Genomic DNA, 14,817 nt, shown 5'->3' with positions numbered 1-14,817 from the left:
TTTTAAACCATTTGTAATACGTTAAGGGCATTTTTAACCCTTTTCCCTAAGAAGTTTGAAGGAATGATATTATTTAGGGGGGGGGGGGGGGGGTTTTTAGTTTTTTTTTTTTAAGGAANTTTTGTAAAGATGATTTCAGAAAGTAATAAAATGACAAAAATAGTCCCTTATTTTGAAGGATAAGTTCAAACTAGTACTTTAACTATTTACTTTGTAGTTTCGTCGATACTTTAAATTTATCAAAAGATAATGTTTTTAATGTGTCAAATATCTATTGAACTCTACTTACTAGATGTGATGGAAACTATACCAAAATAAAATTAATTTTTTTTGTGGGAACTCATATTTAGAGGTATAATTTTTGTACTTTCTACTATATTTTATTAATTTTTAATCTTTGATTCAACTTTTTGAAATGTTATTTTTACTTTTTTTTCTTATCATGTATATTTAATGTCTAGTTCATTTTTTAAAAGACTTTATTGACGTTTATGGTTTAAAGGTGTTTACCTTTGCGTTTGATAATATCAAAGTTCCTTATAAGTCCAAGCCAATTTTAAGTTGATTACCTTAACTTGTCATTTTACATCTTATAAGCTATTTTTTATTTCAACTTATTATTTTTGTTCCAGAGAAAAGAAAAGGATCGAAAAAAAAAAAGATGAAGCATCATTATTCTCTTGCCAAACCCTTTAGCTCATTATAGGTAATTATTATTATATTAACTTAGGTTTGCTTCTTTTATATTGTACAAGTTTAAAAATATGTTTCATAAGTGAAATAGATACGTGAATTAATGTGAAATAATTTGTCACACCCCAAATCCGGATGTGATGACACGTGTCCATTTCCCATCGGACACGTCAGCCTAACCCAACAACAACGATAGAGAAGTAGAAATACGAGAATAAAAGATAATAAATAAGCGGAAGACTTTAATTAAGACTCAACACTACCCATAATTTGGTTGTCACATGTACAAACCTCTAAATACAAAATTCGAATAAAAATATACAAGTCTCAGAGTATAGTTCTCGAATAGAACAAAACTGAAAGTAAAGATAACTCAAGGGCACGTCTGCAATGAACCGCTACCTCTCGAGTATGTTCCGAAGCTCAATCTGCTAAAGAAAATACTAAGTCGAATCTGAGAGAGCTGTCAACCTACACAGTTGTGTAGAAGCAAGGGTGAGTACCGAAAACCACAGGTACTCGCAAGTAACTCTAAAATAAGCAAAACTAGCAGCTACAAACAACTTCTTTCAATCCCAACCGAACCACCGAAACTTCAATCTAGCAGCAAACCAACCAACCTATACTAAACAGATCATATTTAACCGCTAGAACTAACAGTATATCCTCATCAACCTCAAATCAACAAATAAGAGCAAGTAGATCAAATTCCACATAAGAAAGGTAAACCGATACAATCCCAACATCACAGACAAAGATAAGGCAAATGCGATGCAAAATGCAATAATGATGTCATGTAGTCGTAATGCATGTTTGTCCTACGATACACATATTTTGACGTAATCAGTCCGCGCTGAATACTCAAATCAGAATTCATGGGGGCCACACATGGACCATGTATCACCGCCGGAATCAGATCCCATCGGCATCCAAATCGCTAGTCGGAGCTAGTCAATCTCATATATCTCTAGCCGGAGCTAGTCTCAATTGTGTCTCATATCCATCCATCCTCATATCAGTGTCTCATAACTCATGCAACAGATAGTTCACACATGGGATGAATAATGAATATACACATGTCATCAATCACAATCATATCACGGTCACATCATAGTATTACACATCACCTGTCTCAATCACAACCATATCACGACCACATCATAGTATTACACATCACTTGTCATATCACGACCACATCACAGTATTACACATCATATGTCTCAACATCAATGTTTGTATCAATCATAGCCTACTCATGCTCTTCTATCCCCTCAATATCAGTTATCACATGACTTATTCAACAAATTCAAGTCACATATAACACATTTAGCTCGTTTTATTCCCCATCTTTCATTTACAACAATTTCAATCAATAATTAAAACCCATCCTCAATCCCCATTACTCCCCAACACAATTAGGAAAGTAGTCATGCGTAGTCTAAGAGTTTTACAAAGATTGGAAGCCACTTGCCTTAAAACGAACTCCAAAAGTTACTTGACTTGAGCCTTTCCTTTCCGAGTATAATCCGGATCACGATAATCTATTCAAACAATTAATCACACTCACAATTTGAGTCCAATGACACCAAAATCAAGAAATTTAGGGGAAAAAGGCAAAACGGTCCAAAAGTCTCATACTGGAAAATGATACCCAAATTTGGAAATTTTTGATGTAAAATGATCCTTAAAGTATTTGGAAGCTAATGGTGAAAACCAATTTGAAAACGGAGTTGAAATCAATTCACAAACTCAATTTGAAGGAAAATCCACGTTCTTGAAGAAGCCTAAAATATTCGGATCCGAAACCCCGACTCAAAAATAAAATATCTCTTGAAAAACATCTTACCCATGCTTAGATAAGTTCAAATATGAAATTTCATCAAAAAAGGAGTTAAGATCGACCTTGAAATTTTCAATTTGTCAAACTTTAACTTTACCGGGAAGGTCCAAATTGTACGCGGTTAATATGATGAAAATAATCGATGAATCAATAATTTTATGTTAAAATCAGTTTACCCATAACATAAGGATCGTAAATATACCTTTTTCATCAAAAAGGGAGTCCAAATCGATAAAACCCCAATTTTTCCCAAGAGATTTACGGATAGGGACCAGATAAAGAAATTATGAGAAAATGTCGAATTGAAGTTTGATACTAACCCTCATATTAATTCAAGAAGAAACCCACAAGAATCACTCCATTCCGATCTCTAGAACTCCCGATATGCTCAAAATACCAAATGAACACAGTCTGAGATTTTTATAACAGTACATGGTTGTTATGCACCAGAAAAACAGCAGTTAATCTTTCACTAAAAAGGCCGTAATTTCCTCATACGATAGTGAAATGACCCGATTCTTTTTTGTAAATGTCTTAAATAATGATACGGACTTGCTCGTTTAATCGGAGCTCAATTTCATGCTCGTTTCCCCAGTCAAATATCATTTCTACTCGTAAACAATTATTTTTTATTTGCAATAAAAGTCCAATCTCGGGTTAGCGAAAATGCACCAAAATTTGTAGACAAGTCCTATAATTCATGCTCAAAATTTCAGAACCTTTGGAATAATTTTTTGACCTTTAAAACTAATAATGAACCCTTTAGTTGCCACAATTTGCTGAAATAGTGTCAAAGCATCCAAGAAGCTTAAAAGCTCACCCAAAATTCATTTGGCACTTCCCGAACACAAACCAAATATGCTACTAGCTTGAAAATGACATTTCGGACTCAATGAAATCATCGGAATTTGAATTCGAGGTCTCCTTGACCTGGTATCCGATAAGGCGTCAAGAAACTAATTTTAGGCTCAAAAACTCGAAACGCACTCGGGGCCTCTAAAAATTCAACCAAGACTCATTCTAGACTTAGAATCACCCCCTGAATCCAACGGTTCCCTCGGAATTTTATTTCGAGCACCGAAACCTCGTTTGTTGACCAAATTCAACTCTTGAGAAAAATTTCACAATTTTAGCAACTTAGGACCTCAAATCTTCGTTTTAACTCCAAATTCGACTCCGTAAATTCTCATAGACCCGTTTCGACATTCTAAAACTGCTGGAATCGACGAAAATCCAATTCTAGTCTCGAAACTCCAAATGACTCGAAATAGCACTTTTAACCAAACTTTAACTCTTAAAAACTCAACTTTCCAAAAACTCAACTTTTCATCAATTTTCCTCCAAACCAATTTCGAAAATACAACAATTAGGACTCAGGGCAACTATCGGGAGGGGTAAAACGGTCATTTTATGAAAATTTCCAAAAATGACCTTTAGGGTCATTACATAATTATTTCGCTCATAGTATGTTTTTATTCAAACAACCATTGCTACATATTTTATAGGGATAATTGTACAGAATGAAAAACTTATAATCTAAAATAAATGGAGTAGTTACTGTTTGATTTAATTGCGCCCCGTAGCAAACGTTTGCCAGTCGCCTCTTTCCCTCCAAATTCTCGCTCGCCACTCTCCTTTTCTCGCTTGCTCCCTCTGTGCTCGCCTCTCTCGCTTTATACAAAAGAATTTTATAAATTGTGTTTATGTTTGTATAAAGCGCGAGAAAATTGTATATACACATGCGAATACATATATATTCGTCCTATACACTTATAATTATATAATAAAAATATTTCCCTGCCCAGTTCTCTTTTGCCTTTCTCTCTCTCTCGTTTTATACAAACACAAATTATACAATATAATGTAAAATTTATGTTTTTATAATGTATAATTTATGTTTGTATTAAGCGAAAGAAAATTGTATATACACATGCAAATACATATATATTCGTCTTATACACTTATAATTAAACAATACAAATATTCCCTTGTCCAGTTCTCTTTTACCTTTCTCTCTTTCTCGTTTTATACAAACAGAGATTATACAAATATAATGTATAATTTATGTTTGTATAATGTATACTTTATGTATAAAGCGAAAGAGAGAGCGACTTTTGATATACAAATATTTTTGTCAACGATTTATACAAACGAAAGGCTAACAACAATTTATACAAATGGCCTGCCAGCGAAATTATTCAAATCTGAAGAGGAGCCAACGAATTATACAATTGCTTCTTTTTGCATATATGTATAGCGAAATAGACATAGCTTTCAATTGTATATATATAGCGAATTATACATATATATGTTTGCTATGGAGCGCAATTATGCAAACTTTGCTATAACATACAAATATAATTTTTTTTGTTTGCTATATGTGAAAGTTGCTTTAATATTTTATAAACAATAGGACATTACCTAGAATATATCTAGATACATATCCCTTTATTCATATTCTTCACACCAAAGGGTAAAGACATACAAAGACAACACTAAACATAGTAGCGTTGATGGGAAAAGGTACAAAGACGAAAATTTAAAAAAAAAAAAAAGTACGCGCACGCACATAAACACACATAGAGATAGATAGATAATAGATAGATCGTAGTTATTGTTCAAGGCAACAGGGAGCATTCACTGTATGTGAAACCACTGGGGGACTTCTTCAGCTTACACCACGGGCAGAGGGTAAATCCCAAGCAATCGGCGTTTGTGTTGCAATAATCGTTACAAGTTCCCAAAACATTTGAGGAAAATAGCTTCATTTTCAGCAATGTTTCTTGTGGCGGCATGTCTCGAAGAGCCATCACTTGCATATTAACTGCATATATTATGATTAAGATCGATGTAAGAATTCGAATTATAATGTAAAGATACATAGTATAAAAAAATAATTTACTTCACTTAAGTATCATAGAAAATCATAATGATCAAAATTGGATAAACTTTGGTTACAAGAAAAAAAAAATTGCTTAATGACACTTTGTGGCCATAAGGCAAAGTAATTTTGTGATTTCATTATTATAAAAAGATGGTTTATCGGGGATAATTACCCCTTGAACAAATATGACACAATTACTTTTATCTCTCTCTCACCTCTCTTCTTTATTCCAGATCTACCTCATCACCTCTCTCCTTCCTCTCTTAGTATCGTTTGCCTCTCTCCTCCCCAAACATGTAAGCTGTAGCTATGAATCATTAATAAGCAAACTATAGATATAGATCGCTAATTAAGTTCAAACTATAGTCATTATTGAAAGTTTCTCATTAAATTACAACGTAAAATAGTAATTGCCAAATTTAGAGCTTCAAAGCATCATTAATAGGATAATTTAGTAAAATATATCTCTAATTGAATCATTCTTAAGGACTGGGCCAAGTCAATCGGCATCAAGTAATATAAAACGGAGGGTGTATATATCTCTTGGAAAACAAGTTTATACAAAATGAGGAAAATGACTTCTTTAATCAAAATAAAAAAAAACAAGTTACATAATGACATTGCAAGTTCATTATCTCTTCCACATCCCCTCCCCTACCACCCCCACTCCTCGCTACATCCAACTTCATAGTGTTTTGCTAGATAATATATATATATATATTATTTATTATTATTTTATTATTATTATTATTTTCTTTTTTAATTATTATTATTATTTTTTCGCTTACCTACCAAACATTAGAAAATCAGTAATTAAAAAAAATATTTTCCTCCTTGTATATACCATGATACCAAACACATGCATATGAATTCCAAGAAATAATGAAAAAATTAAGAGAAGTGTTATGAACCTAAAGTGGTCGTCAAGAGAACAACGAAGAAGATAGCAAACTTCATCTCTGAATTTTTGGCAGCCATTATGGTTTTGGATTAATTGCTAATTGATGAACAGAAGTAAAGTGTTGTGTGGTGATTTTATTTTTCTTTGAGAAGGGTCCAATTTATAGGCCCCTTAGTATACAATTATGTTAATTAAATATTCACTAATAATTATACTAGTCTTAGAATAAAAAGCAGAGTTGAGCAAATAGTTTATTTTATTGGCCAGATAACGTTTTTAATGAGGCAACAAATAATGCGTATTAAAGATATGTATATTCTTTTTTTCTTCGCTAAGAATTTTTCATGAGATTTTTCCCACTAAGATTTTGACAAGACACATTATCTATATATGGATATTCAAGGGAAGTGTTATAAAATATTATAGTGTAAATGCCCACTATTCCAAGAATTTTACTCTCACTAATTAAGAGCCCGTTTGGCCATGCGATATGGTATCATGATATGGAATCATGATATGGTATCATGATATGGAATCATGAGATGAAATTGAAGTTTTGTTTGGACATGCGATATGAAATTTTTTTATTGTATATTTTCTCATAACATAAAAATCCAATAAGTTGTAAAACTATTAAAATATCCCCAATTGTTTATTCAATCTTATCAAATAAACAAAAATTTATAAAATCGCATAATAAATAATTACAAAGCTATTTGTTCTCCACTTAAGTAATTGTTTCATCTAACTTTAATTTAATAAAAAAAATTAACATAAATTGTAGTGTATTAGTCTTTATTATAATCCTCCCACATAGCACAGACAACTTCCTCACGTTGAACTTGCATTTTTCGATCATGTGACCGAGAAGATGAACCAACATTGCTACTTTGCGCCATTTGTTGGTCAATATCATCCACAACTATATTTTCATGCTCATTGAGCATAAACATTTCACCAGTACTTTGGTATTCTCGCAAATAATTATGTAACACTGCACAAGCTATGACAATTTTCACTTGTGTATCAATATCATAACGGTTCATCCCTTGTTTTAGTATTCTAAATCTATTTTTCCATGCTCCAAAAGTCCGTTCAATCGCATTGCGCAGAGATGAATGCCTATAATTAAACAGTTCTTTGGCATTTTGAGGCTCTCTTTCACTTTCTCGGTAATCTTGCAAATGATACCGTAGTCCTTTGTATGGAGTTAAAAATTCTTTTGTGTTTCGGAAATCAGCATCAACAACATAATATTTATCTACCAACAAACATTTTATAAAGAATTACTAAAAGCATATGTGACGTAAGTGAGATAGCTTTGTGTAAATAAATAATAATTATTCTAAGGATGTAATTTAAAGTTACCATGTGACGGAAATGGAAATTGTGGCGTTGGTTCAGCAAGTGCATTCTCAAGTACTTTACTATCATGTACAGTACCTTCCCAACCAGAAGCAACAAAGGTAAATCGCATATCAAAATCACAAGCACATAAGACATTTTGTGATGTTCTTCCTTTGCGATTACGATATGCTTGTTGCACTGCTTTAGGAACCTCCGATCCCCTTCTATATATGTTCCATCAATCGCACCAACACAATCCTACTAAATAAAATATACATCAATATTAGTTTAGTGAACATAAAATAATTGGAAGCATTATAGAATGCACTTCATAAAAATAATGTTGTAAGAGTAATACAAATAGTGCTTCCAAGACAATGCAAAGTCATAAAATAAATATTATCTCTTTAAACAAAGTTGATAGGATATATGTAACAAAATACTAATAACTTACACAAAATATAAATGTGCACTTATTAAGGCCATAAAATAAATTTCTTACTCAACAATCGGTTGGTGTGAGTTAAAGTGACTATATATTGGTGAGAATAATAAATTCTATGTTAGTGAGAATAATAAATTTTAAAAAGTAATGATGTGATTATAGATTTTATTTACATATGAAATAAATGGTTAGTAGATATAAATGTGGGTTGTTTTAACAAAATATAAACTCGTGAATCAATTTTTGTATTAAAATATCTCAAATCATGATATGAAATTCCCATATAATTCCATATCATGGTTTTTGGAGAATATAGAATCACATCTCATGATATGGAACAATGAGATGGAATCAGTGTAAAATCGCATGGCCAAACGCCTACTAATTATCTCCATTACTTCATCCATTAAGATAACCTCCGCTTTTATGACTATTATTCTAGTAACCTTACGCTTCCATAATCTCTTTCATTATTTTCATGATTAATGTCATATTTATGACTGACCTTTTGTATACCTATATGTAACACTATAAATAGATCAGAGACGCAAGAATTTATATTGTATACACTTGATGATACTTATTGAAAGAATAAGAAAACTCTTATATCTTGTCTCTCTCTTTCTATTGTTCTTATCTTTAATATTCTTGTCTTATTGCTTTAGTTTTACATCAAGTTAACAATACGATTGACCTACCATCGAAGGATATTGATAAATATAATGAAGGTAAAAAATATTTTACTAATGGAATCTATTTTATATTTTACTTGTGATTATTATGCACCATCAATTTGCTTACCGTCTAAAAATCAAACGAGTCTTGAAAGTGCTTTTACTTTGAACAGACTTTTACCTTAATTATTTTTATATTTAAAAAGTAAAGATAGTTTAGTAAGTTAATAATATGTAAAGAATTTATAGTTGAGATGTGTATAGTTTGAAATTATTCTTTATGGTCCTGTTTTATTGAAGTGTAGATTATGTTTTACATTTTATTTAATTCATTGTAGAGGCAAATATTTATGTATATACTGATAATTATTTATCTGAGAGTGTTCCAGTATAATTAATTGACGTATATAAGGGAGGTGAAAATCTTCTACTAGGTATTTGTAAAGTTTGCACATACTCAAATAATGAATAGGTTGTCAACAACTCACATAATTTCACATTTTTTTTACTTGCAACAAAAAGGATTTTGATATCCATGTTTTCTCTTGATTAGCACACGTTCTCATCAGTAGAATGTAATCATGATTTCCTTTAAATTATATATTATAATTAAGAAATTCATGGCCACTGTAAATATTGGTAATATTTTTAAAGTGCTTGAGGGCGAGCCCCAGTATATTTTGGGCTATATATTATGCCATTGATTGAGGGGCAAGACAATGAATTCAAGTTCTACTACATCAAAAGAATAAAATATCGAGTTAGAACTCTTAGTATATAATGATGATAAGAAGTTGGGCTCAAATTTTATCGATTTATGACCAAAGATGCGTTTATATCGGTAAAATGTTTGGTTTTAAGCTTTTCTGCATCATACTGATAATATAATAATGACCAAAGCAAAAAAATGTTTTTGATGAAAAATCATGACGTCTGTTCCACTTGATATAATCCATTCCGCGAGGAAAGTGTGATAGTAGTGCATAATAAGTTCGGATGAAGATGAGTGGTTAAACGCATGAACATGGACAACGCAAAGGACAAGTTAATGTCAATTATCATTGTGATAATATAAAAGAAATGACATTACGAGTCATCAAAATGGTCCTTCAAAAGATAAAAGGTAATTTTTGTCATCAATTTGGTATAAAAGGTCATTTGACACACAATTTTTGTGGACCTAATTTAATAAATTTTATGAATCCTTCATCAAAATAAAACAATATAATGTGATGGTCCGCTTAACCTTTCAATGTGATGTTGAGGTGCGTCATGTAATATGTCAAATATCAAGGTATGATACGTATAAATGGTTATAGTCAACTCCTTGAAGAGATTGGAACTTGTAATAAACATCGTGCTTGCTTATTCTTGAAAGTGAATTTGTCAGAATGTGATAAAGAGTATGAATAAAGACATATTTATGTATGATTGGATAAATGACACATCTCACTTTTTCGGGAGGATAAAGAGAATAAAAGAAAATAATTTGATATAAATAGTCATTTGATCACGTACTATGAATACATCACAAATATTGTGGTATGCTTTATTATGAACTACTGAAGGACAAAAGAAAGAAATAAGTATTTCTTATAAATGTTGTGTCATGATCAAAATAATTATTATTGTGTGACCACAAATTTGTCATTGGTTGTGTACCTATGGTAAGATAATAAAAGTAAAGCAACAAACAAGTAAAATTTTAACCATGGCAATATTAATAATTTTCTTCTTGAATGATATGTTCATATAGATGATATCATGGATTATGTGATAGTTCAAAAAATTAATTGTTAGCTCCAAAAAAGTTATTGTATTACTATCGGAAGAATGAAATTGTTCATAATATTGGGGTTATAATAAGTCTCAAAAGAAACTTTTTAAGTTTTGGGGGAATAAAAAAGAAAAAATTATAATATTAAGACTACAAATTATGACAAGATTTAATATCTTTAAATCACCACAATCAAAGCGGATTATAAATATTTACGTGAAAGATTATTCATATTTTTCTCTGGTTTATTGTATACTAATATGAGAATAATGATGGAATCACATGCAAAAGTAAACTAGAAGTTTATTAGAATAAGGATCAGTTGGCCTGATCGTTTCGCCATTTCAGTTCAAATGTAATGCAAGAGAAATTAAGAATTCATGTGGCTTAATGTTGAAGAAATAAAAGATTCTTCAACAATTCTCTTGAGTTGCTTGTTCTCATGATTAAATGATCATTGTACAAACTAGGGTGGAATTGTATTCCCCAACATTGTTTGAAACATATAAAAAAGTAAAGGCCAAAGTCATCTGCGGCCTCTTAAAGTTGTCCGCATAATTCATTTAAACACCTCAACTAGAGCTAGTACCTATTGAACACCCAAAGTATTTAAATTATGTATCTATTAAGCACAAAATACTGATGTGGCAAAAAACGTGTTCTTCACCTTCCATGAGCGCGTATAGATACCAACAAATCATATTTTCCTCTTTTTTTTTCCTGAAAAAGTACACTTATTTGCTTTATTATCATTGACATTAATTAATAAAGAAATAAATAAATAAAAAACTAACAATTAAAAAAAACATCTTCTTCCTAGGATGTTTGTACTTACCTCCCATGCCACCCACCCCTCCAACTCTCTCTTTCTTTCGTCCTCTTCAATTATTTTTCTATTTTTTCCTTTTTTTTCAGATTTCTAATATTTTGGTGAATGCTCCATTTATTCTGATGAAAGTAAATTGAATCAATTTTTTTCTGATCAAAATTTAATTGTTTCTTGTAATTGTGATAATATTTATTAATCGAAAGAAGATGAAGGCAATGGATAGGAGGTGTTGCCGATGCCGATGAAAGAGTGAGGAGACGATTATTTGCATGTCAACGCCGACGGGAAGGGAAACCAGCTGAAGAAGAAGACGACAGGGTGGGGGAGTTAATTAAAAAAACTATTTTTATTTACTTAAAATTCTTCTTGGATTATTTAAATAGAATTTTTTTAAAATTGAATTCAACTGCCACGTGTCATTGTTTCATTGGTACACCTGCTATGTATTTGTGTTTGAGCTACACGCGATTTTGCTTTTCAACTTATTTTCATTTTGTGTCCAATAGATATAAATTTCTTAAGGTTAAAGTGTTCAATAGGTACTAGTCCTAGTTGAGGTGTCTAAATGAATTATGCGGACAACTTTAGGGGGCCGCAGATGACTTTGGCCAAAAGTAAATATGGACCCATTTATCAGTCATATGAACCATTTATTATTATATGATTTAATATATGCATCTATGGGATGAGCATATGTGTGTGTTTGTTATCAACTTGCAATTTAGATTTTGCAAGGTTGTTTGCTCGAATTGTTAAATTAAGATCACGGTTTCAAACTATAAAATTTTATTGATAATGCTGGTTGGTTTGGCAGAAATTGCATGTCTCCTATATAATTAAATCATTACTTATGAGAACAAAACTCTCAAATAAAATTTAGTATGAAATAAGTTGATTTAACATGTAGCAGTACATATACACATCAAACTAACAAGGTTCTCGTGTAGTATCTGATTTAATTGCTTCACCGTGCATAAAGATGGATCCCCAAACGAAGTTGGGGGTAAATGTTAGATTTTTCTAACATTAAGGGGAAATATGATTAGAAGTTGAAAATTATGTGTGGAATAAAGTGTGAACTTAGCTTGAAGTTTAAGAGATAATCGTTTGTAAAATGTTGCAACCATCATCAGATGTATTTATGACCCTATGTTTGAATTACCGGAAACGCTCTAATAAAAGATGCTTGAAGAATAGAGTCTATGAAACACATGAAGCATGAAAGATCAAATCAATTTCAAATATAAAATTTCCTGAGGAAGGAGATGAGTAAATGATCAAGATGGTCCTGATAATGAGGCAAGTGCTTTAAAAGAGCACCTTGACATAATAGTTTATAAAACCTTCGCAAAGGTTCATGTACCTAAATATGATGAAAAATGAAGAGATATTTATGATTTATGTTATATTGAAATTGATATCAAATAACTATCGCTAAAATTTTTAATAAAATGAAGCGATTGATATTACAAATGTAATAAGAATCTTGAATTTAAAACTGTCAAATAGAGTCGACAGATAAATGATTGGTAGATAAGATACGCAATTCATGTATATTTTATTTCACTTGAAAATTTATTATATGAATTTAGTCTATAGACTAAGGTATATACGTGTGGGATACAACGAATTATTGTGCAAAAATATTGTAAGATATAAAGTACAAATTGTGCCTTGGGGCACAAAGATTTTTCACAAAATATCGACATTATGTTATAGATGCATTCTCTTATACTAAATGCAATGAGGTTAATTTCAATCTGGCAATAGATTAAAAAAACTTGAATACGTATAGAATTGATTGTAATATCTAACTAAACAATAAATATTATATAAAATTCTTGAAGAATTTAAAAGATTAAGTGATTCCATTGAATATATATATATATATAGTACCCCCAATATTTGTGAAATCACTCAACATAAACAAAAAGCAATTTTGATTTCATGAAAATGATTTTAAAGTATCATGTCTTAGTGCAATTAGTGCATTTATGTATCCTGTTATTTCTATTCATGAAATAATATATTTTTGTTGGAAAGACATAAATTTACTTTTATTTGAAAATATTTTGAATGAGATCAAATATTGATATTAATTTATTATCCCTAACCAAAATTTATTGATATAATTTATGTTGTATTGAAATTGATATCAAATAACTGTCAACGAAATCTTTAATACCATGAAGTGATCAATATTATAAATGTAATGAGAATCTTGAATTTAAAACTGTCACATAAAGTCGACAGATAAATGATTGTTCACATAAAATACACAATTCAAGTATATTTTATTTCACTTGAAAATTGATGGTATGGACTTAGTCTATAGACTAAGATATATATACATGTGGGATACAACAAATTATTCTGCAAAAATATTGTAAGATATAAAGTACAAACTGTGCCTTGGGGCACAAAGATTTTTCACAAAAATTGGCATTATTTTATAGATGCATTATCTTACACTAGATACAATGAGGTTTATTTTAATAAAAAAACTTGAATATGTATAGTAAGTGATTGTCATGTCTAGCTAGACAATAAAAATTGTATAAAATTCTTGAAGAATTTAAAAGACTAAAGCAATTTCATTGAATATAAAGTACCCTCAATATTTGTGAAATCACTCAGCATTAAGAAAAATCAGTTTTGATCCATGACGATTTAAAAGTACCATGTCTTATTGCACTTATGTATCCTGTTATTTCTATTCATGAAATAATATATTTTTGTAGGAAAGACATATGTTTACTTATATTTAAAAATATTTTGAACGAGATAAAATATTGATATGAACTTATTATATCTAATCAAAATTGTCAAAGAATTGTTGGTAATGCAAAGTGCATGAAAGTTATTTGATCTACATAAAGTCACAACTCACTGAAGTTATATCAACTTATTCTACAAGAGTATTAAGTTATAAATATTATTATCTTGTTATAAAAAAAAAAAAAAATCTTGTTCTACAAAAAATCAATTATATTGCAAATGAAAGTGTCTATATTATGTTTGTTTCTATAAACAAGTTTAATGGGCAATATAATTGCAACAACAAGGGCACAGATAGAATGATTTTTAATTAGAATGTATTTGGTTAAACTCAAAGCCTCATCATATCTATGAAATCAGAAAATGATATATTCGGATGAGTTCATGGATGCAACTTCTTCATGAATAAATTGATCACAAAGTCGCTATCAATATCAACATTTGAGAAGCTAGTATATAAGACATCATCACAAGAAATTGAGTGATGTTTTAATCAACGAGCGTATAATACACATTGTACTCTTTTTCTTGATCGGAATTTTGTCCCACTGAATTTTTCTGACAAGGTTTTTAATAAGGCAATACATAATGAGTATTAAAGATAGGTGTACTCTTTTTCCTTCACTAGAATTTTTCTCATAGAATTTTG

At 30.4% G+C, this 14,817-nt stretch overlaps 1 protein-coding gene across 1 annotated transcript; it reads right to left on the bottom strand.

The window, feature by feature from the left end:
- Positions 1–4,931: 4,931 nt before the first annotated feature.
- On the bottom strand, positions 4,932–6,444 carry LOC125875749 (fruit-specific protein-like). Its single transcript, XM_049556780.1, has 2 exons — positions 6,329–6,444; positions 4,932–5,357 (listed from the first exon to the last, which is right to left on the bottom strand). The coding sequence occupies exons 1-2, from the start codon at positions 6,393–6,395 to the stop codon at positions 5,152–5,154; spliced, it is 273 nt and encodes a 90-aa protein (XP_049412737.1). The 5' UTR covers positions 6,396–6,444; the 3' UTR covers positions 4,932–5,151.
- Positions 6,445–14,817: the final 8,373 nt, after the last annotated feature.

This window comes from Solanum stenotomum, chromosome 9, assembly GCF_019186545.1.
Source record: "Solanum stenotomum isolate F172 chromosome 9, ASM1918654v1, whole genome shotgun sequence".
In the NCBI taxonomy this organism is placed as follows: Eukaryota; Viridiplantae; Streptophyta; class Magnoliopsida; order Solanales; family Solanaceae; genus Solanum; species Solanum stenotomum.
The sequence above is the reverse complement of the archived record's forward strand: the minus strand, read 5'-3'. Positions and strand labels throughout refer to the sequence as shown.

Coding starts and splice junctions, on each gene's coding strand:
- LOC125875749 (XM_049556780.1), bottom strand. CDS start 6,395: ATGGCTGCCAAAAATTCAGAGATGAAGTTTGCTATCTTCTTCGTTGTT. Junction 5,358..6,328: donor TCTCTTGACGACCACTTTAG/GTTCATAACACT, acceptor TAATATATGCAG/TTAATATGCAAGTGATGGCT.